At 33.9% G+C, this 23,417-nt stretch overlaps 1 protein-coding gene across 5 annotated transcripts in view; it reads right to left on the bottom strand.

The window, feature by feature from the left end:
* Positions 1-858: 858 nt before the first annotated feature.
* Positions 859-23,417, bottom strand: part of AP3S1 (adaptor related protein complex 3 subunit sigma 1) — a 68,748-nt gene continuing 46,189 nt past the window's right edge. For 2 of the 5 annotated variants that reach the window (XM_007192122.2, XM_028169018.2), the window contains 2 exons: positions 10,692-10,799; positions 859-1,483 (listed from right to left, as the gene is read on the bottom strand). In XM_007192122.2, the coding sequence (XP_007192184.1) occupies positions 1,355-1,483; positions 10,692-10,799 (237 nt within the window). In that variant the 3' untranslated portion in view covers positions 859-1,354. Of the gene's footprint in view, positions 1,484-2,937; positions 2,986-7,512; positions 7,554-10,691; positions 10,800-23,417 lie in introns of all 5 variants that reach the window. The other 3 variants (XR_451940.3, XM_028169019.2, XM_007192123.2) reach the window with 3 other exon arrangements.

The following is a 23,417-nucleotide window of genomic DNA, read 5'->3' as shown; positions in this document are numbered from 1 at the left end:
GAACTAGAAGGAAAACCTTAGTCTAACTGGAAGAAGAATCCCACTCATGGATCCCAAGATAAGATTAAATAAGAAAATGTGGGCAAATTATGAGAAACCAGAATATGAGAGTATTAGGACTTAAGAAAGTTTTGACTTTGGGATGAAACAAGTGGGGCCCCAAAGGGTTTTTTTTGTTTTTTAAAAATTTATTTATTATTTATTTTTGGCTGTGTTGGGTCTTCATTTCTGTGCGAGGGCTTTCTCTAGTTGCGGCAAGCGGGGGCGACTCTTCATCGCGGTGCGCGGGCCTCTCACTATCATGGCCTCTCTTGTTGTGGACCACAGGCTCCAGACGCGCAGGCTCAGTAGTTGTGGCTCACGGGCCTAGTTGCTCCGCAGCATGTGGTATCTTCCCAGACCAGGGCTCGAACCCGTGTCCCCTGCATTAGCAGGCAGATTCTCAACCACTGTGCCACCAGGGAAGCCCCCCAAAGGGTTTTGTGTTCAAAAGCAACTAAGTATTTGCTATGAAATTATTTTTCATCATCTCAGCAAGAAGGGATCAGATGCAAGACTTAAACCTATGTGTATAAAACGGATTTTGCAATTTCTCAATATGGATTTTAGAAAAGGATCTGTCATCTCCCACTCCAGATCTCATCCTACACAATATACTATGAGATACACTACTCTTGACTTGTGAAATAATTGAGTTTTAGAATAATGAGGTTCTGAATATTAAAAATATAAGTATAAATTAAATAAATCCACATTAACAGCTGCTTAACAGTGATAAAATATACTTTTATTTACTTCTTTGAGTCCGAGGGTCTTAAAAAATTTATTGCTAAAGTAGATACCAGGCAAACAGAACGGTGCTTTAGAAGTCCAGTTACCTTGGAGTTTATTTAAACTAAGAGAAAAAGGTCATAATGTTTTCATGCAATACATACTTCGTTCTTTAAATAACAATTCTGACAAATAACAGAAAGAATTAAGGAATGTTGTATTTGTGATCCATATAAAACACCAACATTTTAGGTTATACATAATTTAAAGAAATGTCCCAAACACTTTTCAAAATACTGTAGTAGCCAATACATAGAGGCATGCCTTAGGTGGCCATAGGAATGCAGTTTATAAAATAAAGAAAAAAATCACACTGTAACTACTCAATTTCTTCAAAAATCACTGAGCAACAAAAGCAACAATGAACTTCCACACTGATTTTACATAACTTCTATACAGTACCTTGACTTAAATCCAAGAGCAAAAGTTAAGACTCTCCTCCTCTATTTTTGGTAAACAACTGCATGGTAAACTTAGATGACTTTTCCCCCGGATTTTACCTGGGAGTGGCCTTTTAAATTTTTTATTTAAAAGAGGGCAGGTTTGGCACTTTTATACTGATGTCACCAATGTTAATATTTCTTGGGATCTCAGGAAGATTCATATTCTTTACAGCTGATACAGCACGGGCTGGAGCTCCCGCTAAGCCAGCCTGTATACAGAAGCAAATAAAAGAAAAAGAAAATGTACAGCTCAGGTGTAGCCCATCAAAAAACACTAAAACTGGAGGACAATGATAAAAGAGTTTCATATAACAAGCTTAGAGACCAGATGGTAGTTTGAATTGGTATGGAATGGTTACTTTGAAATACTAATCTATAAAGAGAAAACAGTTGACACCTTAAAAAAATACAGTGAATACATGCAATGATAACAATGTAAAGATTTAAATACAAATTAACCTGTACTACCGAAACATCACACACAATATTCAAATGACAAAGCTAGATCTTCACCTATATTTTGATTTAACTGACTTATGATATAAGCATTAAAGCATATTTTACATTAGTTTCCTTATTAGACATCTCTTGCAACAACTGTGATAGATTTTGGGTTTTTGCTTTTCAACTGTCATTTATTATTAATATATGCTGTGAAATAAAAACTGAAAGTAATAAATCATGTTCGTTTAGTTTCTTAGGGCTAAACCCTTAAAACATTTCAAAACAATAAAGTTTTTAAAAATTATTTTTTAAAACTGTAGAGGCTCTTCTAAACTTTTCTAGGAAAGTTCTAGGACATTAAAAAAAAAAAAAATCAGGCTTTTAATGTGAAGCCTCAGGACTTCCCTGGCGGTCCAGTGGTTAAGACTTTGCTTTCCAGTGCAGGGGGTGCGGGTTTGATCCCTGGTCGGGGAGCTAAGATCCCACATGCCTCGCAGCCAAAAAACCAAAACATAAAACAGAAGCATTGTAACAAATTCAATAAAGATTTAAAAAAAAAATAAAGTGAAGCCTCAATCCAAAGAGAACGGTTCTGCCTAAAAATGAAACTGCAAGAAGAGGATCAATCCAAGCCTTCAATGAATTAGTAAAAATATAATGATTAAAAATATTTTGTCATATAAAGTAGATTCAACATATGTTCAGTTTACAATATACAAATTTAGAGAAAGAACAGCATAAATGCAAAAGGTAGGATATATATAAATAAATGAATTCTAAAATTTCCAATACCATTAGTGTACAATATTTGGCTTTCATCTTAGTTGGAAAATTTATAATTTGTGAAATAATTTTGAGAGAAAATATGCTTAAAAATAAAAGAAAAATGCATATATATCACTTTTCTCAAATAGCTACATCAACAGTCTTCATATTTTTACGATTTAATTTATATACCAATTAGATTTCATCAATTTTTATTCAGGTTATGTAATAAAGCCAACGAACACATGTGAATTCAGTGTCATACATTATCTTGCACAAAAGCAATTAAGTAACAAAAACAAATCTTCTACTTTGCTTAGATTACATATATGAGACAGTGTCCATGTAATCAGAAAGATTAGTTTTAATGTCCCTTTTGGTAATTTAGTTTTTTTCTCTCATGTAATCCTACCTCTTCCGTTAATTAAAAATATAATAATAATAAAGCTGTTACCTGAGAAAAATCTTGAGTGATACAAAATAGGCCAGTGTAAACTATTTGCTGAATAAAGGATACAAACATTGTTAAGCAATGAAATAAAAGCCACGGATTATCAAGTTAGAATTGGAAATAATAGAAAAATCAGTAAAATAGTATTTAATAATATATATGGTCCACACAGGCAATGATAAGGGTGATATGGATGAAAAACTCCATACCCAATTAAAGACTGAATAGGGTTGGAGAATTCAATTTTTATAATTTAATGGAGTGTAGTTGTTTTTGATGTATAACTAAAAATTTGATTGACCTCTACATTTATACCTACCTGAAGCAATGCAGTTTTTGTTATACCCCACCTCTCTCCAACTGCCCCCAAAAAGATGTTAGAGATATAGATGAATATTATTTAGGGTAGCATGAATCATATTCAAAAGGATCTTTAACTTGATGTTTTCAAGTTCAGTGTTTAGCTACCAAAATTTAGAATGGTTTAGAATCAGAGAAGACTCTAATTCAAAGAGCTTCCTTTTGCTAGGAAGTATGTTGTTTCCAAGGGAACAAAAATTATTTTACAAACTTATAGACAACCTGGAACTAAGTATCATTTTTCCAGTAGAAGGATTTTATAATTTTTCTAACTAAAAAATCAATTTGCCACTATTTCTACTTTGGAATTTCTATACAGGGTGCTAATTATGAGTAGGCTAAGAAGAGTAATGACAAGGTATTTAACTATAAACATCTTAAAAGGCATGAATTATTAGAGGATTTTATTATTGAGAAAAAGAGAGAAAAGGTAGGGTGTGTATGTGTGTGTCCGTCTGTTTTACTGGATGCTATGGTTAACATAAGTAGTAAAAATACTTTTTTTAGTATAAAATGTCATTGTCAAGAAGCCTTCTTTTCCATAATACCCTGTACCAGCAGCAGCTAAACTAAAGAATAAAACTTCATCCTATTAAATTTCATTAGATTAAGTCGTTTCTTTGTGACCACAGATGGTGTTGACTGTTAGCTGCTAATGAGAATACATAAAGTCAATATAGCAATTGATTTCAATAGCATATATGTGCCAAATTCATATTATGTAAAACCAAAAGAAGTTTCTAAGTCAACAAACTACAATTTCTCTAAACATAAGCAGCAAGCCATAGACATGCAAAGGATGGTAACTACTCAGAACACGCAAATGAATTAAGAGAATCAAATTATTTCTCAAGCATGTTCAATACTTTTGTGTAGTATGTCACAAATTTAAATGATAGGAAATTTAAAAATTGTAATGTGTACTTCAGTTAAGTTTTAATTAAACTAACATTTTAAGAAATCAGATTCTGTAGAATATAAAATGTAAAGAAAAATATGAGGAGGACTGTTGATCGCTACTCAGATGCTTACATGAGCTGTCAATGTTAATATACAAAAACTCAGGGCTTAAAAAAAAAAACACTTCATGTCACTCAGGTAGTTAACACCAGAACTGCTATAAAACACATTTCAGTTTCAGACTTCCATGAACATGAAGTCTGAAACATTTTTATTAAAGAATAAAATGTAAAAGAGGTAATTTGCCATTAGGAAATCAGTTTGCCAACACAAAGGTATAAAGGAATTTTCATCTTAGTTAAGATTTTTTTTTTAGTAAGATATACTCAAAACAACAAGATAACTTTTATTAAACACAATTTTTTTGAACACTAAAATTTACAGAAATTAAGTTTACCTGACTTGTTAGTGGTATGTACAATTTAAAATGTAAAAATAAGATACTTCTGACAGTACAGCATAGTTCTTATAGATTTAAGATTACACAGTTGACATAAAGCAGAAATAAAGAGAATGAAACCCTACTGGAGAAATAACTTGTTTCCATCTATGTTGTTATACTCGAGCACCACCATGGCAGGTAAACTGCAGCAACTCCACTAACAAAAACAAATACATGAATCCAAAGCAGTTAAGAGTATGAATCAGATGGAAGAATGAAGTACAGTATATAAAAGAATGGTCATGTTTTCTCTCCCATGAGATTAAATAAATTAACAGAATTAAGAGAAAGAAAACAAAATGAAGTCTGCAAGTATACCAAAATGAGGCCAAACAGAAGACTTATACAGACATACTCTCAGAAATTTCAAGCACTTGAATCACAAAGATAGTAATGGATGGATATGATTTGTTTTTGATTTTGTTTTTAAATTGCCAGACCCAAAAATAAACAAAATATGTGCAAGTGAAACTGAAAAAGCAGCATTACTAAAATGTATTTCAAAGAATCTGAAGACTCCCTTTTCCTCATGCAATAAGCAATTAGCTTTCTCCAAGGGAAAAGGAAAGAACCTAGATATTTACTTCATCTAACACATAAAATATCCTACCATCTTAAAATATTTTTTCAAGCTTGATATATAGCATAATAAGATGGTAGTTGAAATAATTTGTACATACTAAAACCTTTACCCACCCATCCTGCTGGAAGTGGCTATATGCACATTCATAATTTTGACCTAACAGCAAAGTGAAAGAACATCAACATTAATAAACACAGTATTAAATGGTTTCAGACTCAAAATCATTAACAAAATAATGGCAGATTTTGAAAGCATGCTTTGAGCAGAATAGAAAATGTCAATATTTTAATTTCTGAATTTAAGGCAGAATAACTTTTATTTTTTTCAGAATAACTTTTAAGCTGGGGACGACAGGCTTGCTCTTTGCTTTAAAGGCAGTGCTTTAATACTGCAATTATAAACAGATTAGAAATGCTGATGACGGTCCTCTAGTAAGCAAGAACTATGGTATTTTATGAAAATTTTTACCAAAATGAGAATATTAAAAAATTTTTAAACCTTTCAGTACCAGTCATTTTATGTAATCTTAAATTATAGTTTTAATTTCTAGCATAGGATTTACCTGTGTGAAATAAATATAGCAGACTGATGTCATTTATGGATTTAATATAAATAGTTTTGACCCTCACAAGTGACCTCAAGGGTCCTCATCATAATTTTGAATAAGAGAGTAACTGTGCATGTCAAAGTAGAGGGGCAGAACCAACTCACAAGCTGACTTTCCAACATCTGTATCTTAGGGCCGCTTTTCTTGTTCTCTATTCTTTGAAAATAGATACTTGATTAAAAAAACAAAAAGCAAATTACTAGTTCTAGTGATGGAAGTTATAAGACGTAAGTGATTGATGGTTCTTTGGTAGAAAAAGCAATTTAACATAAATTAAAGACTGGAACATAGAAACTGGCAGTGACTGAGATCAATGGAGTAAATGAGACCATTACATATTTTCTATTCCCAGGATAAAGTAATACAGATCCAGGGTCCAAAAGTGGTGTCCCTAGCTTCATAATACATAGCCCACTAACTCGGGATAAGAAATTGTAAAGCTACCTGTATGTTGCTGCTTCTTAAACACATCCAGAAAGTAGTAATTTAGTGTCTAAAAAGCAATGCCAAATTCCCAGTGGCATTTTTCTAACTACTAAAGTGGTTAATCTAGCTTGTTAAGTTTACACATTTTTTCCCTGCATGGCACTCAATAAACTATTTTCATTTTGAAATTTTTAAATGGAAGTATATGAACATTTTCATTTTCTTGTAATGGCTTTGTACAAAAAAGTTGTTCATCACCATCTCTACATGGAAATGTTTAAAGAGTAATTCACACAGGTAACTTATGGTGTGAAAAATGCACAGGAACTAGCAGAGGAAATTTAGTTTTGTAGGGCTAGGAGTCTATTTAAAACATTTCCAGTTTTTGCCAATATGCTTTGCAAAAATTTTCAGGGTTTACAATATCTTATTGAGTCTTACTATGATATGTTTGGATATCAGAAGGTTGCTACAGTGAAAATCCATTTTATTTTGGTCAATATACTTAATTCCATGTTTTAGAGTATTTATTTCTATTTTAGAAGATATCTGATCTTACTTTTTGTTGGCTACTTCTAATATTCACCTGTTAGTCAAAACTGCAAAAGCAATTGTTAAGACTTTGGAACTGAAAACCATTAGGTGGGGGGAAGGGGACTATTTAACAGTCACTGTTCTAAGCCTTTACCGGTTCCCACTTTGTATGCTAATCTCTAAAGGTTCAGCTTTTGGTTTTTAAATTCACAGCTTCCAAAATCCAGCATGCAATTTTATGTTAGAATCCTAATTTAGAAACGTGGGGAAAAAAAATCTGTGAGAGTTAAATTCAGGTTCTGCCATATGATGCTCAAAATAAACTCTGATTTACATACAAAGTAAATTGTCATTTCTACAAATGTAATTTGTCAGTTAAATGACAATGTTTAAAAAAAAAAGAACAAAAAAATTTAAACTTTCCTTTTACAATGCAGGCAGACAAAACAGAACAAACATGACATCAATGATATACTAGTAAAATACACTAAGTCCAATAAAAGATGAATAAACTACAAGGAGAAACTAGAATGGAAAATAGGCTACAGGGACTATATGGGTTCATTAACACAAAGAATTTTTGAGTCTGGCCTAAATAATTAATTGCCTTTGACATCATTTTGCTTTCCCTTTGTTAAAGTACATTTTTCTCAAAGTCAGCAATACCTTGTCTACCTGTCCTGTCTGGGAGATTGAAAGATAAAGGTCTGTAAGAGAGAAGAATGGAAAGAGCTAGAAAGATCAGGATGTTCGGAAAAAAGAGGACTGACTTTTAAAAGGTAGTGACTAAATTCAGACCCATTTATTCATCTTGAAAATCACATGAAATACATAAAAGCTAACAAGTCTCCCCAACCCCACCCCTCTACCTCCACCCCCAGGGAGTCCTTTTACTCCTAGGCAGATTCCTGAGTGCCTCTTACACTTCCCCCAAATCCCACCAACCTCCCATCTTAAACCCTCCTTTCCCAAGACCCCAATGTTATAGTAAACCATTTATCTATCAAAGCAGGATAGATGAAAATATATTCAGAGCATATCTTTGCTTCTCATCTCTTTAAAGATCTGGGTGATCTTTGCTTCTACCTGTCTAGGTAATGGGAATTAAACTGGTTCACTTTTGACTGTTACTGGAAATGTACTACTTTTAAGATAAAATAATAAAATCTTTGATTTCTGACAAAGTAAAGGCAACTCGATACATCCATGTTATATTTTAAAAGCTGTATCTTAATTATATCTAGGCTTTTTAAAAGATAAATGATATTCTAAACATTACTTAAATTAATTTTTAAAACATGATAAACAGGTCTTTTCATCAATCATGGTATTCTGAACTTTAAGATTTGCTTTGTAACTTTTTGCTTACATAATACATTTTAACTAAAATTTTGTAAGAGTAAGATTAATAAAAGCTTATAGCTTGCTCTCAAATAATTTTGGATTATTCTGCAGCCATATATTTGGTAGATATAACCAGTTTAAATAACATGGAAAAGGAACCCATATGAAAACTTTTGACATTTCACTGCGTCTGGAATAAAGCTGGTAGCCTTCCCAACATACTTAAAATATATGAAAATTACTGAAAAATTACACGAAGTCAACATTATTTCAACACAGTTTCTTAAAGTATGATCAGAACTATATGGCTTCACCGTGACTCAAAATCCTACTTTATGAGGAAAATATTAGCAGACATCACATATAGAGAAACACTTGATAAACATATGTTAGTTTATCCATCAGATTTAAAACATACTTTTTTTGTAAAGGAGAAAAAGAAAAACTAATTTGGTAGCAGATAACAATTGATTATACATGTTAAAAGACAATCAGTGGATGAAAAACAAATATTCACCAGTATTCAAAACCATTTTAAATAGCATGTTTAAATAGCATGTTTCTGTTAAAGGACTTTAAGTTATAATGTTCTTATAACTATTTCCACTGAAAATGTAAATTCTGTATTTTACTGCTCTTTATAGATTAAAAAAAACTGGCTCACTAACAAAGTTTTACTGGACAATCAAAAAGCAAATATCCATTATATAATTATTACAGGTCCTTCATAACTTCTGTCAATATTATATATAGCAAACTAAGGAGGAAAAGGGGGTCAGGCGGGAGGAAGGGCACCACCAATGGAAAGGAGTTAAATACCTGGAAATGTGATAATTCCAGACAAGAGGTCGATATATTTTTACAGATGATTACACGGAATTCACAAATTACCACATATCCACTCATTTTAGACTAATTATTAATGGATTGTATCACTGTCTGTCTCTTGGCATTTAAAATCTATATCCATACAGTTTTGTAAAGCAAGGTTTAACAGACATAAATTTCAAGTTATCATTTTAAGACTAAAAACTATAGCTTAGAATTTATAGTAAACCTTTTGCCATATTGAACAATACACTGCAAGCCAACTCTACTAAATAATATTCTTAGCCCTTTTCCTTGTCCTAAGACAAAATTTTCTCTATTAATCTAGTTTGTTTTCCCTTTTCAAAAACCAGTATTTTAGAAATTGGCTGTAGAACACACAAAATATATACGATTACTTAAAAAGAGTCATAATTTTAAGCTCTTCCCCATTACAACCCTCTCCTTTGGGAAACCAAGAAGGATGATAACTTGAGATAAGGAGAAATGAAGGATTATTTTAATTTAAAACAGAACATTGGAAAATGTTTTTATACAAAACTTCAACTGTTTCTAATCCTCAGATTTCAGATTTATCCACCATCCTGTGTTTCATTCCATTCCAATGAGCATAGCATTTTAAGCTGATCCTTTGAAGAGCCAACAAGATAAAAATTCTTCAGAACTCACCTGTTGTAAATTAATGCTAGCATATTTTTAATATCTTTCTGCTTTTATAGTAACATTTACTTTAGATCAACCAAATAACTGTACTAATAATTATAAATAAAATTAGTTTTCTGCATTATGACTATAAATATCAAAGGTAAGAGTATCCTCAAACATGTATAGTATTGAATGAGATATCAAGACTATTCATCTTTCTAAATTTCTGTATAGCAATAAGAAACAATCAAAATTATGTAAACTTGAGTGGCCCAGCTACAGCGCCTGTTACTGATATTTCAGCCTTGTTACTGAGGGAAGAGTCATACAATTCTAAAGTAGAGTTTTACAAAAGGCTAAACTGCTGGTTGGTCCTCATTCACTCAATTTAGCAGCACAAAGTTAGCTGTATATAACTAACCAAATCTTTCTCTTCTAGAATGCAATAAAAGCCATGAATACATGTATCATTATATGGAATGTATGATTTAGCTAACTTGTCAGTGACCTTTGGGAAGGATCCAGAATTAAAAGATTAGAGCATTGAATTTCTTTTTTCCATGTGCACTCAGGCCTACTAAGCAGCCATTATAACATTACTTCCTTATGAGAATTCCATTTTCTCTCCTTTCCTTTTACAGAAATAGTTTTATAAAACACTAAATTTATGTATCTTTAGAAAACCAGTTCTAAGACTTCCTTGATAACTAATGACTAAGGTTTAATAACAAATATTGATTCCATTATTCATAATTTCTTTTTTAAGCAACTAGAATTGGGAATTTTATTCATTACCCAAAGCAATTACGACTGTGGCTAAAAGAATACACAAAACTATCTGGTAGATAGTGGTCACAGAACATTTAACATACTAAAATGTGTATATTCCACTTCTTTTTAAAATTGAATAAGCATACCAGCTGTACCTAAAGGGTGATACTGAAGGACAAACAATGAAAGCTACAAATCATGCATAATTTATGATCATGCTTACTACCTTCATTAACTAAAGCACTTTCCATTCTTACCTCAGATTTCTCCAGTTTATTTTGTGCATCAATTTGTGTAACAATCTCATTCATGTTGGTCTCCAATACCATTCCCCCCATCACCATTTCTGCAAGAATATTGTGAACCTAAAGAAAGAAAACTCACTGTAAGAATGTTTCATGATCCCAGTAATTTTTCTTTCAAATACTGTTTTATGAGCTGTAAAATAAAAATAATTTGGAGTGAAGACTCATAATACACTTATGTCACTACTGTGAAGCCTTAGGCAATTATACAAACCTCTTTAAATCTTAGTTTAATGAGCTGTAAAACAGAGATAATAATAGTATCTCCTTCATAGACTGATGAAAAGATTAAGTGAGGTCAGTGACCATGGAAGTGCCCCAAACAAAGTAAATAATCAATAAACATTAGCTACCATTATGGTATCAGGATTAATGCTAAAAAAAAAAATGACCTATAAGGGCCTTTTATACCTGATTCTTAGTCAGTAATTATTAAGTTGTTTTATGCTCAAGGTACTCAATGAGGCTATGTGGCATTCCTACAAGCTCTAGATTTAAAATGATGTGAAAGTTTCTTTATATTATAGGTACTTTAATAAAGCTTTTACCCCAAAGCCCTCTCTACATATCTAATTACTCAGATTTTTTATTATCAAATACATCTTACAATGACAAAAAACAACATTTTCCATTGGGGAGAAAAACTATAACCCAGGTGTTTTGTCATAAGGTATTTACTGGATCAAAAATCACCGAGTCAAAGCTGGAATGTCACAGAACAGTATACTGTGCTATAATTTTAAAAAAATAATGTGGCAGCATTAAGAATGGAGACTCTGAAATTAGATAGGTATAAATACTGACTCTATCACTTATTAGTTGTATACCCTTCAGAAGTTAGTTACTTGACCTCTCTGTTACCTTATCTGTAAAAGAGAGGTAGAAATAGTATGGGTACCTCATAGAATTATCATAAGGATTAAATAAATTCATGTGAAGCACTGTGCAGAGCACAGTACCTAATAGGTTTTTTAAACAAAAACTTTTAAAAATTAAATATATAATTACACTGTTCGATTTTCATTCCTTTTTAAGATTTCATGCAAATGTACTCATGATTTTTAAAATATCCTATTATTTATTAATGTTTCATTTTGGAAAGATGGACACCTCACATACCAATTTTGAAGAATTACAGAAATTACTTTTCCTTAGCAAACATAAGAAGCTACAATTGTTTTAAACAATAGTGCTAAATATCATCACTTCTACTACTATCTTTTCTGTTACTAGATACCATTTATTAAAACTCTGTTTTGATGCTGCACTTACAGTATCTGATTTAATTCTCACATTAACCTTTGTTACAGCTGAGAGAATAAACCAGCTTACTCAAGACGCATAAGCTAATATGTGGCAAATCAATGACTCAAACCTAAATCTGAGTGATCCATGTCCAATACTTTGCTTTCTTCTGTTAACAATAATAAATGAAATTGATACAGCAAATTACTTTTTAGTCATAATCTATGAAAATTCAATTAAAGGTCAAGAAGATAACTAGGTGATAAAATAAAATTACCTTATAATAGCTAATAGGTACTATGCATAAAAAGTGTTCAGAAAGAAAGGCCATGGCCAGGGGACAGAGATTCCTTAAAACTTCTGTTTTAGCAGTGGAAATTCCTCTTTTCTTTTTAAAACAAATTCTTATGCAATAGCATGACTTGTAATGCTGATAGAAGTGTAGCAACTACACCACCCCCATTTTGCTCAGGCTTTCTTATGGGTTCATCCCTACATATACATTGTACTATTGCCTTTCGAACATCTCAGAACACAAGCACTAGATTGGTGGAAACTATAGATTTCAGTAATACTGAAACATCTACCAACTCTAGAGGTAACAAAATATGAGCAGCCTACAAATGTGGGTTGTATGCAAGAAATTCTAAGAAATGTATGTAAATTTGTCCTTAAAGTAAAAATAATTCCTATGAAAGCAAATTCAGATCCAGAAGAGACAGAAAATACAACTGAAGGGCCTGTGAGCTAAATTCTTAAACATAATCTCACTTATTATAAAGATAATAAATGCCTAAAGACTGTATTCTCAGTGAGGAGGTACAATATGTACCTTATGTAGAAATTTAAGGAGAGGACTTGCCCTCGTGGCGCAGTGGTTAAGAATCTGCCTGCCAATACAGGGGACACGGGTTCGAGCCCTGGTCCGGGAAGATCCCACATGCTGCGGAGCAGCTAAGCCTGTGTGCCACAACTGCTGAGCCTGCGCTCTAGAGCCCACGAGCCACAACTGCTGAGCCCATGTGCCACAACTACTGAAGCCTGCATGCCTAGAGCCCATGATCCACAACAAAGAGAAGCCACCACAATGAGATGCCTGCACACTGCAACAAAGAGTAGCCCCTGCTCGCTGCAACTAGAGAAAGCCTGCGCACAGCAACAGACCCAACGCAGCCAAAAATAAAAAATAAAATAAATAAATTTATTTAAATAAATAAATAAATAAGAAATTTAAGGAGATAAACATCGTGGGAATGAGAACTATTAATTGGGAGGCTACTCCAATACTATTCAGGTTATGGTGTCCAAAGTAAGGTATGTCACATGAGGAGGGGAAATTAAGAAGGTGAACATGCCTATTGATAGAAAAATTCATGTTCTAAGAATTGAGAAGAATTTTTGGCAGACTTAATAAGAGAAAGAGGATGATAAAGCTCTGCTTTTAGCTTAGCCCTAACTCATATGGTTGACATATTTCAGTATTTTGTTTTATAAATTTTACTTAAAACAGATTTTTATGGAAATAAAAGGGTAACAATATGCTTATAATACAACTCATCTACTAAACTGCTTTGATGTTCACCTGAAAGTTCAACGAGTTTTCACTCTTATGAATTTTTATAGGTATTTAAATGTTTAAAAAGTGGCAAATACCACATTAACAATGTATTTTTGCCTTTTTTTTTTTTTTTTTTTTAAATATATGCCCTATCTATCCAACCACACAGCTTCTTCTGGACACAGACCGTAACTTCTAAACTTCATTTATTTTTTTAAAATCACAATATAAGCCATACAGAAACTTATATATAAAAATAGTCTCTACCATCCTCTGCTTCTGTTATTAGGTCCCTCTATCTAAAGATAATCACAGTTAATTGTATCTTATATATCCTTCTAGAAAATTTGTTATGCATATACTTGTTATATGTGTGTGTGTATATATCTAATGTACACAAATGAGATCACATTGTACACATTATTCCCACAGTTCTACAAGAAAATAAAGATTCAATTGTCGGTGCTTTGTGACCACCTAGAGGGGTGGGATAGGGAGGGTGGGAGGGAGGGAGACGCAAGAGGGAAGAGATATGGGGATATATGTATATGTATAACTGATTCACTTTGTTATAAAGCAGAAACTAACACACCATTGTAAAGCAATTATACTCCAATAAAGATGTTAAATGGGAAAAGAAAAAAAAAAGAATGACAAAAAAAAGAGACTGAATTGAAAGAGGCAAGAGAAAATGAGCATATGAGTTAATAAAATAATAAAAGTTACTGGAGCCAGATATATGTACAAGAATGATCAATGAAACTGTTGGTAAGAGCAAAGAAAAATACAAAACTAAAACAGTGAATCTACACTATTAATTATCACACACCTAGAAATGAGAAATATACAGATTCCTCAGAAATATTGGTAAGTTATTAAATGAACAAATGAGAGGGACAGAATGACATCTACAATATGGTCCCATTGAGGTATACCAAAAAAATTACACACATACACACACTTGGATATACCCAGAAAAATTCTGGAAAGGCACGAAAATAATTAGAAAAAAAAAAAAAGACTTTATTTTTTTAAGAGCAGTTTTAGGTTCACAACAAAATTAAGAGGAAGGTACAGAAACTTTCCCATACATACAACCTGGCCTCTGACATGCACAGCTTACCCAGAGTGGAAAATTTGTTACAACTGATGAACCTACACTGACACATCATAATCACCCAAAGTCATAGTCTACCTCAAGAGCTCTCTTTTGGTGTTAAACATTCTATGGGTTTGGATAAATATGATATATATCTATCATTATGGTATCACAAGAGTATCCTAAATATTCTCTATGCTCCACCTATTCACCCATCCCCCTCCCTCCCCAAGCCTGACAACCACTAATCTTTTCAGTATATGCATAATTTTACCTTTTCCAGAATGTCATATAGTTGGAATCATACAGTACATAGCCTTTTCTGATTGGTTTCTTGCACTTAGTAATATGCATTTTAAGGTTCCTCAATGTCTTTTCATAGATTGATAGTTCATTTATTTTTAGCACTGAATAAAATTCCATTGACTGAATATAACACAGCTTGTTTATCCATTTACCTACTGAAGGACATCTTGGTTGCTTTAAAGTTTTGGCAACTATGAAAAGAGTTGCTATAAACATCCATGTGCAGGCTTTTGTATAGACATAAGTTTTCAACTCTTTTGGGTAAATATCACGGAGCACGACTGCTGGATTGCATGACAAGAGTATGTTTAGTTTTGTAAGGTATCACCAAACTGTCTTCCAAAGTGACTGTATCAGTTTGCATTCACACCAGAAATGAATGAGAATTCCTGTTGCTTCACATCCTTACCAGCATTTGGCGTTGTCAGTAGTCTGGATTTTGGCCATTCCAATAGGTATATAATGTGCTGCAAATATTTTTTAATAGATAGTAGTTGCCTAAACAATGGGACTGGAGAACTGAGGAAGAAAGGAGACTTAGCTTTCTTTCATAGTTTTTGTTTGTTTGTTTATTTGTTTTGAAAACTTTTAACACAAGCATATATTGCTTTAAAAAAAAAATCTTCCTAAAGAGTAAGAGAGATCATTCAGAGGAACAATATTAAAGGCAATGGCCATGTACCTATTTAAGTTATTTAAGAGGTAGCTCAAAGGTGTTGAATATTTGTTAGTGATAAGAGAAGCATGCCACTTTTTACATGTGTTAAACAATAAGTCTTTTTATGTGTCAATGCAGAACCTGAGACTTTTGCTTAAAACTACTGTAACATACAAGATTAAGTGGTCTCTATATTATTTTATTATTATTTATAAAATATTATAATGCACATTGTTGGCATCTAATAAATATTAGATGCCAACATTTCTTTCTTCAAAATCATTTATCTCAATTATCTTAAAATTCAAAAGTTAAAAGAACACGGCATTTTTTGTACTTAGTTTAACTACCCCATCAGTAAACCATATTTATTAAATATTTATATACAGTGTTTACAGACAGCAGCATCTTGGTTGAGTAAAGCCTACATAATCATTGGAGAGTAAATGAAGATTAAATCAAACACATTTCACTTTTTACTGTTTTTTTTTTTTTTTGGTCACACTGCACAGCATGTGGGATCTTAGTTCCCCGACTAGGGATCGCACCCACCCTCCCTGCTTTGGAAGCATGGAGTCTTAACCACTGGATCACCAGGGAAGTCCTACATTTCACTTTTTAACAGTTACAGGTCAACCAGGCAGAACCAAGCATCTAAAAACAAAAAAAATGAAAGGAAGTCAAATTACATAGAGTCCTTTCTATGGATTGTCACTTGTTTTCAAAGCATAAAGCTACTTTGCTATAATTTATGCTAGAAATGAGGTCCTTTGCACCAAACATCTTTTAATTTGACTACATTAATCTCTTACTACAGGGATGGTCAAGTAAAATATGGCATATACGTTCTACACAATATTTCACTTAAGAATAAAGCTGATACATATATATTGATATGGAAGGATCTAAAGAGAGATGAAGTTAATAAAGCAAGGCATAGAACATTACGTGAAATAAAAACATGCTTTATCACTCACTGAACCAAGAGAACTACGCATATCTTTGAAAACATATAGAAAGAAAGTCTGGAAGCCTACCTAGACAAACTATTAAGAGAAATTACTTCAGGGAAGCAGTGTGGGGTAGTGGTGAATAGGTATAAGGAACGGGACAAGGTAAGAAGAACTTTCATGTTTAATCATATAGCCTTCAGTATTATTTGACTTCTTTGTTTCAAGAAATTTAAGTATTATTATTGTAATTTTAAAATAATAAAATATATGAATAACACTGTAATGTTAATGGTGTGTGTCTGTGAGACAGACAAAGACACAGACACAGGCAGACATATACCACACATCTTCCTAAAACAATTAACTGAGGACTGGGGTAAGGACATATTCTTCACATAACCCTGCAAAGTGTTAAGCACTCAATAAATATTTTGTAAAATGTGTTTTGCAAGGAACACCTCCTTCTTCTCCTCTTGCAAAAGAAAACTGAACAGGAGTTTTAAAAATGGGTGAAGGGGAGGCAAAGCAGAGTTATAAGTCTACTCTACAGACCATAATACTGTAAGAAATGATTTTTTTTATTATTAAGAAAATAGCCAATTTTGATGAAATGACACATTATTTAAAATATGTTAGCAAATTTCCATTTATGTACTTGTGGGTCATACTCTTACTAATTTGATAATAAAATGTTAATACATGTATTTGCTAATAAAAATTTAAATAATGTACCTAAAGTAATCTATTAATACCTGTATTTATAATTCTAAATTTAATTCTAAATGGTCTAAATCTCATTCACATTTTGATATTTCTTCAAATGTAAGTACAATTGATCATAAAAAACATCATTACTTTACATACCACTGAAAAGGAAAAATGCTGACAATTAAATTATGACAAGAAGCCAGCCCTGCTGCCTCAACCCCACCAGGGTAGCGGCCAAGCAGAGGGCTGTTGGGGGCAAGGTATGCATGGGGGCTTCAGATGCCCGCCTCCCACCCACCCACTGCTGCCAGAGCAGCGGGAGGACAGAGCAACCTACTCCACTGCTCTAGGGACTTTCCTGGTGGCACAGTGGTTAAGAATCCGCCTCCAATGCAGGGGACACGGGTTCGAGCCCTGGTCTGGAAAGGTCCTACATGCCGCGGAGCAACTAAACCTGTGCACCACAACTACTGAGCCTGCACTCTAGAGCCCACGAGCCACAACTACTGAGCCCTCGTGTCACAACTACTGAAGCCCGCGTGCCTAGAGCTCATGCTCCGCAACAAGAGAAGCCACCGCAAGGAGAAGCCTGCGCACCACAATGAAAAGTAGCCCCCACTTGCTGCAACTAGAGAAAGCCCGTGCTCAGCAATGAAGACCCAATGTGGCAAAAGAAAATAAATTAAAAAAATAAAATGTAACTACCAGAAAAAGTAAAAAAAAAAAAAAAAAAAAAATTATGCCAAGCTATAGAATTGTAAATGCATACTCATCTCAAAAATGTTAAAATGTGAAAGAAAATCAGCATTTTAGAATCAACAAAGTATATTTTCTTGTCATGCTTTAGCTCTACAGGTATTTATAAATAAAATAAAAGCTATAATGAAAAAATTTAAGTAAGAAAATGGATGTCTTTGGGTTTTACTGGAGTCACTACCAACATTTAAAAAAAAAAAGCTTAGCTTCAGAAATACATCCTCTCAAAATATATTTATCAGAACTTCATTAAATCTAAAAATATATTAAATTTTTGTATAATTATTCTCCAACAGGATAGCTGATATATCAAAGTGTTATATAAATCAAAACTTTCACCTAGGGACTTCCCTGGTGGCGCAGTGGTTAAGAATCCACCTGCCAATGCACAGGGCACCGGTTTGAGCCCTGGTCCAGGAAGATCCCACATGCTGTGGAGCAACTAAGCCCGTGCACCACAACTACTGAGCCTGAGCTCTAGAGCCAGCAAGCCACAACTACTGAGCCCATGTGCCACAACTACTGAAGCCTGTGCACCTAGAGCCCGTGCTCCACAACTAAGAGAAGCCACTGCAATGAGAAGCCCGTGCACCGCAACGAAGAGTAGCCCCCACTCGCCGCAACTAGAGAAAACCCGCGCACAACAACAAACACAGACAAAAAATCAAAACAAAACAAAACTTTCACTTGATAATGTCATTAACCTGAAGAAAGTGTTTGCTAAGGAAATAATCGGTTCTACAGGTATGTGGTTAATATTATCTTGAGATTGATGCAGTTGAGCAGGTTCTGCTGCTGAAGAGCATAATCCCCACACAAACTTCTCTCTTCTTTAATATTACATCATGAAAGAAAAGTCTGAAGTATGACAATTTTGAAAGTAATTTTGAAAGGAATTAAGAGTACATTTTGTTAGCCCACCAAAATTTTGATAAAATTTTCAAGACAAAATAGAAAGGTTAAGTATATAACATACTTTAACATAGTATAACATACTAATAATAATGAAGACATTTGTTAATTGTTGACCAATGGAAAGCAACAGTGGTATAGTAATTTAAAGCAACAGGTAAAGGAATTCCCTGGTGGTCCAGTGGTTAGGACACAGCGCTTCCACTGCAGGGGGCACAGGTTTAATCCCTGTTCGGGAAACTAAGATCCCACAAGCCGGCTGTGTGGCCAAACAAAAAACAAAAATAAATAAATAGAGTAATAGGTAAGAGTAATTCTATTTTGTTACACAATGCATTTTATACTCACACTGAATATGAATGTTTCAAATTGGAAAATTCAAAATATTCAAGTCTGAAAAACTAGAAAGCTGTTCTACTCGCTATTCTATATTTCGGGTTGATTATACAGAAATCCTTTTTAAAGGCTGCTTATCATAAGGGTCACGGATGCTCATTAAAAGACCTTAGAATACTCCTGGCTTATGTGATATTGCTGACTTGTATTTTAAAGGCTGCTTATCATAAGGGTCACAGATGCTCATTAAAAGACCTTAGAATACTCCTGGCTTATGTGATATTGCTGTCTTGTATTTTAATGCTACAATTTTCTTTTTCATTTTAATCTCATAAGTACTTTAACAGTCAATGTTCTTTTATCCTTACCCACAAATTTACTTCTTTCTTTGCTCTTCTTCCCTCTTCAACTCACTCCTTATATTTCAGATTTCTTTCTCTGTAAATTGCCCTCTTCAGAATTTCCTTTAGTCCAAAGGCTTGCTGGTTGCAAATTCCCTCATTATTTCTCAAATAATGTTTTTATTTCACCCATAATCTTGAAAGATGGTTTTGCTAATTTTAGAACTACAGTTGACAGTTACTTTCTTTCAACACAACATCTAACTTCTGTGGTTGCTGCTGAGAAGTCACTTCCCAGTCTGACCACTGCTCTTGTGAAGGTAATATGTCTTTTATTTCTGGATGATTTTAAGAGCTCTCTCTCTGCTATTCAATTTTACTATCATTAGTCTATGTGTAGATTTCTTTTTATTTATTCTGCTTGTGATTCTTTTATCTGTGGATTGGCGTCTTCCATTAATTCTGGAAAATTCTCAGCCATTAGATACTCAGATATTGAATATGCCTCGTTCTTTCTCTCTTCTTCATTAGATGTTTCTTGCTCTATCTTCCCTGACCTGTAAACTATCTTTCACATTTTCAGGCTTTCTTGTCCTTTTATGTTGCATTATGGACAATGTATTCTACCTTTCTATTTACTCAGATATGTTTATGATTAAAGCCATCCACTGAAAATTTTAATTTTGACTTTTTTTCTCTTCTAGAAATTTCATTAATTTCTTTTTCAAATCATCTAAGTTTTTAAAAAGTACTTTTATTTACTGCAATTTTTTAATCAGGTTTGACTTTCTAACAACTTGCTCAGTAGAAGGGGGGTGCCAAGCATTTGACTAGTGCTGGCAGGGGAGGGTGAAGCCCGGCATGTCTGGTTTTGAATGGCCTAGCCAGGAGCTGGGTTATAGAAAGGAAGGATTAAGCAAATTAAGTAAATGCATCAACAATAATACAAATAATAGGAATGAGAATAATCTCTCACTGTCAGACAAGCAAAGTGCAGATATGGAAAAGATGAAGGCTAGAATAAATTCTGTAGTGTTGCACTAGACTCTGGGGTATTAGGAAGAACTCAATGATTTTTAATATATATAAAGATATAGAAATAGGCAGGTGTGTGTGTGTACATACATCTATTTCCTAGCCTGGTTCACTGAGAACCTCTACCAACACACCTCTACCTCACACCTCTACCAACAAGCATACATGGTGCTAGGGCTGTCATTTCTATACATCTTCATCCACTAAAAGGAACCTTACAGAGAGAAGATTAACATGAGGGCAAAGGCAAAAAATACATAAGATGCTCTGTCCATAGAAAAGGTGGAGAAACAATGATAAGCCTCATAATTACAAGCACCTCCAGACTATGGTTTCTCCGTACCATTTCCCACTAAAAAAAAAAAAAAAAAAAAATCAGGGCTCCTAGAAGGAATGACTGATAACATATCTAGAGCAGGAAATAAACAAAGTGAATCTGGAACATCTAGTTGTACCAGAACACAAAGCAGCTATCAAAGTCCATGGAGGCGGAGAGGGGTCATGTCAAAAGAACCCAGAAGACAACGTGAAGGGGTTCCCCCACTGGCCAAAGATAGGGCAATTTGAGCATCAAAAAGAATAATATCCACAGTGGATTAAAACACATCAATTATGATAAAATTCATATGTCACAAGGGTACTAAAAAAGAAGTTCAATGATCACTTCTGGTGACTACTACTAGGGAACCAAATGTTATGGAAACTGGTTAATAAAGGGAAATACTATAGAATTTATCCTGTCTTTCCTACATAAGCTGTACCTTTTTAAACCCATCATCTCTGACTTTTAATGGATTGTTTCATTCAATTCACACTTACTATACTGAATAATACATCTATTTTAGATAATTTCCCTTTCCCCCAAAGTTGGTTGGCTTGATCAGATTTTATTTATATTATTTCCCCCTTTTAAATCAGAGATTCTACTGTTTATAATTTTTATTAATGAAAACTATCTCTTTTCTTGCTCTTTTAATCAAATAAATATGACTTTATTCTTATTTGTAAAATATCAAATCTTTCTACCACAGAGATGCCTTGTTTTCCTACTAAATGCTCTGTTATTCCCTACTCTCCTTTCCCCCAGTTGGATAACAGCTTCAAAATACTTTTATAATACATGCTAAATACTTCATATTCTCTTATCTTTTCCTTCATGTTTTCTATCTCTTAATCTTTCAGTTATATGTTTTGAGATTATTCCCTGCATTCATCTTCTATCTGTAATTCAAGCCTCAACTGTGACCATTCTCTTCTTTAAACTCTATAGTTTGAAAACACATTTTTAAGCCCCAGGAAAACCTTTTCGAATTGCATCTCCTTAAGCACTTTTTACCATTTTAAAATTTCAAGTGTTCACTGATCTCCTCTAGTAGTTCTTTTTCATGGAGCATATGTTCTGATTGTTTGGCCTGTTCCTCATCTCTCTTGTTGAGACGGCATTCTTCTTTCTCTGTCGGCTCACTGGTACTTAGGTGTGGTTGCTGAGATACTCCTAATGGTTAGATTTCTTCAGGTGGTGAAAGGAAAAGGAGACTCTCACTCTGTGTCCTGTGGTTTAACAATAGGCTATCAAACTCCTTTAAGAGGGACTGGGCTAGAGGAAACCACTCCACTCTCACTCTTAATTCTTCATTCTCCTGGCCTGGAGGGTAGGAAAGACACTGAGGCCTCCAATCAGATCTCCCTTACCCTGATCTTTTGGGGGGATGGGGGGAATGCAGGGAGGAGTAGACAGAGCACTTTTATAGCTGTCAATACATGTCATACATGCTCCAAACCAAGCTCTTTATAAATCTTTAGCTCTTTCATCTTTGCCCTGGGATTTGATGCTGTGCTGCGGTAGTGGCGACAACCTGGGGCCGCCCAATTAAAGCCACGGTGTTCAGGAAATGGGCAGGTAACACAGTTGCGCAAATAAGCAGACCTTCCCAGCAAACCCACAGTGGCCATGCAGTATAAGTAAGAAATAAACCAAGTTACTCATATTTTAGGTGTTATTACCACAGCATAACTTAGCTGTAATAAAGAGTCTGACTCCATTTTTGATGTCTGCCTGCTGACAGCTTTCAAGCCCCACTGTTCTCCCTTCCTCTTCTGCCCACATGTGGGCAAATTGATAAGAAAGTCCAGGTGCTTCTTCCTTTGCACATGTGGAAACCCTCAACCCAGCCCTACCCCCTAACCACATAAAACCCCAAAATAGTCACTGTTCCTTGTTTTCCCCCAAAAAGCTTATTATGTGAACGATAAACCTTTTCAGATCAGATCCTCTTGGTGTACATGTGGTATCTTCAGTCTCTACATCCAAATCAATTTTGGGCAGGGGGTGCTGTTCCACTACTTCAGAGTGACTACAAATATTAGCTTATGTGACTGATACACAAATTAGTACTTGAAGGTTTGCAATGAGAAACTGATAACAATCACAATAAAGGAAAAGACACTGACTTAAGGGTTGGGCAGTAGGCCACATGGACACTATGACATTGGAGGCTAGAAAGTTAGTGATCCATGCTTGTAGTGGCAAAACATTTGGCAAAACTATCATGTGTGATAGTTTGAAAAGCAGATAAATTTACCCATGAAAACTCTTTTCTCTCTGACATAAAAACTGATGATTTTCCAGATACTGGCAGCTTTGTCACCATGGATTCCAGACTGACAGCATGTGGGACATGATAAACATACTGTGTGAATTAGAAATACTCTGATATTGTTACTGCAGCATAAACTAGCCCATCCTGACTGATAACAAAAGGGGTATTCTT

The sequence above is a fragment of the Balaenoptera acutorostrata genome, chromosome 2, assembly GCF_949987535.1.
Source record: "Balaenoptera acutorostrata chromosome 2, mBalAcu1.1, whole genome shotgun sequence".
Taxonomy (NCBI): domain Eukaryota; kingdom Metazoa; phylum Chordata; class Mammalia; order Artiodactyla; family Balaenopteridae; genus Balaenoptera; species Balaenoptera acutorostrata.
Note: the sequence above shows the minus strand (reverse complement) of the source record. Positions and strands in the feature narration are given on the sequence as shown.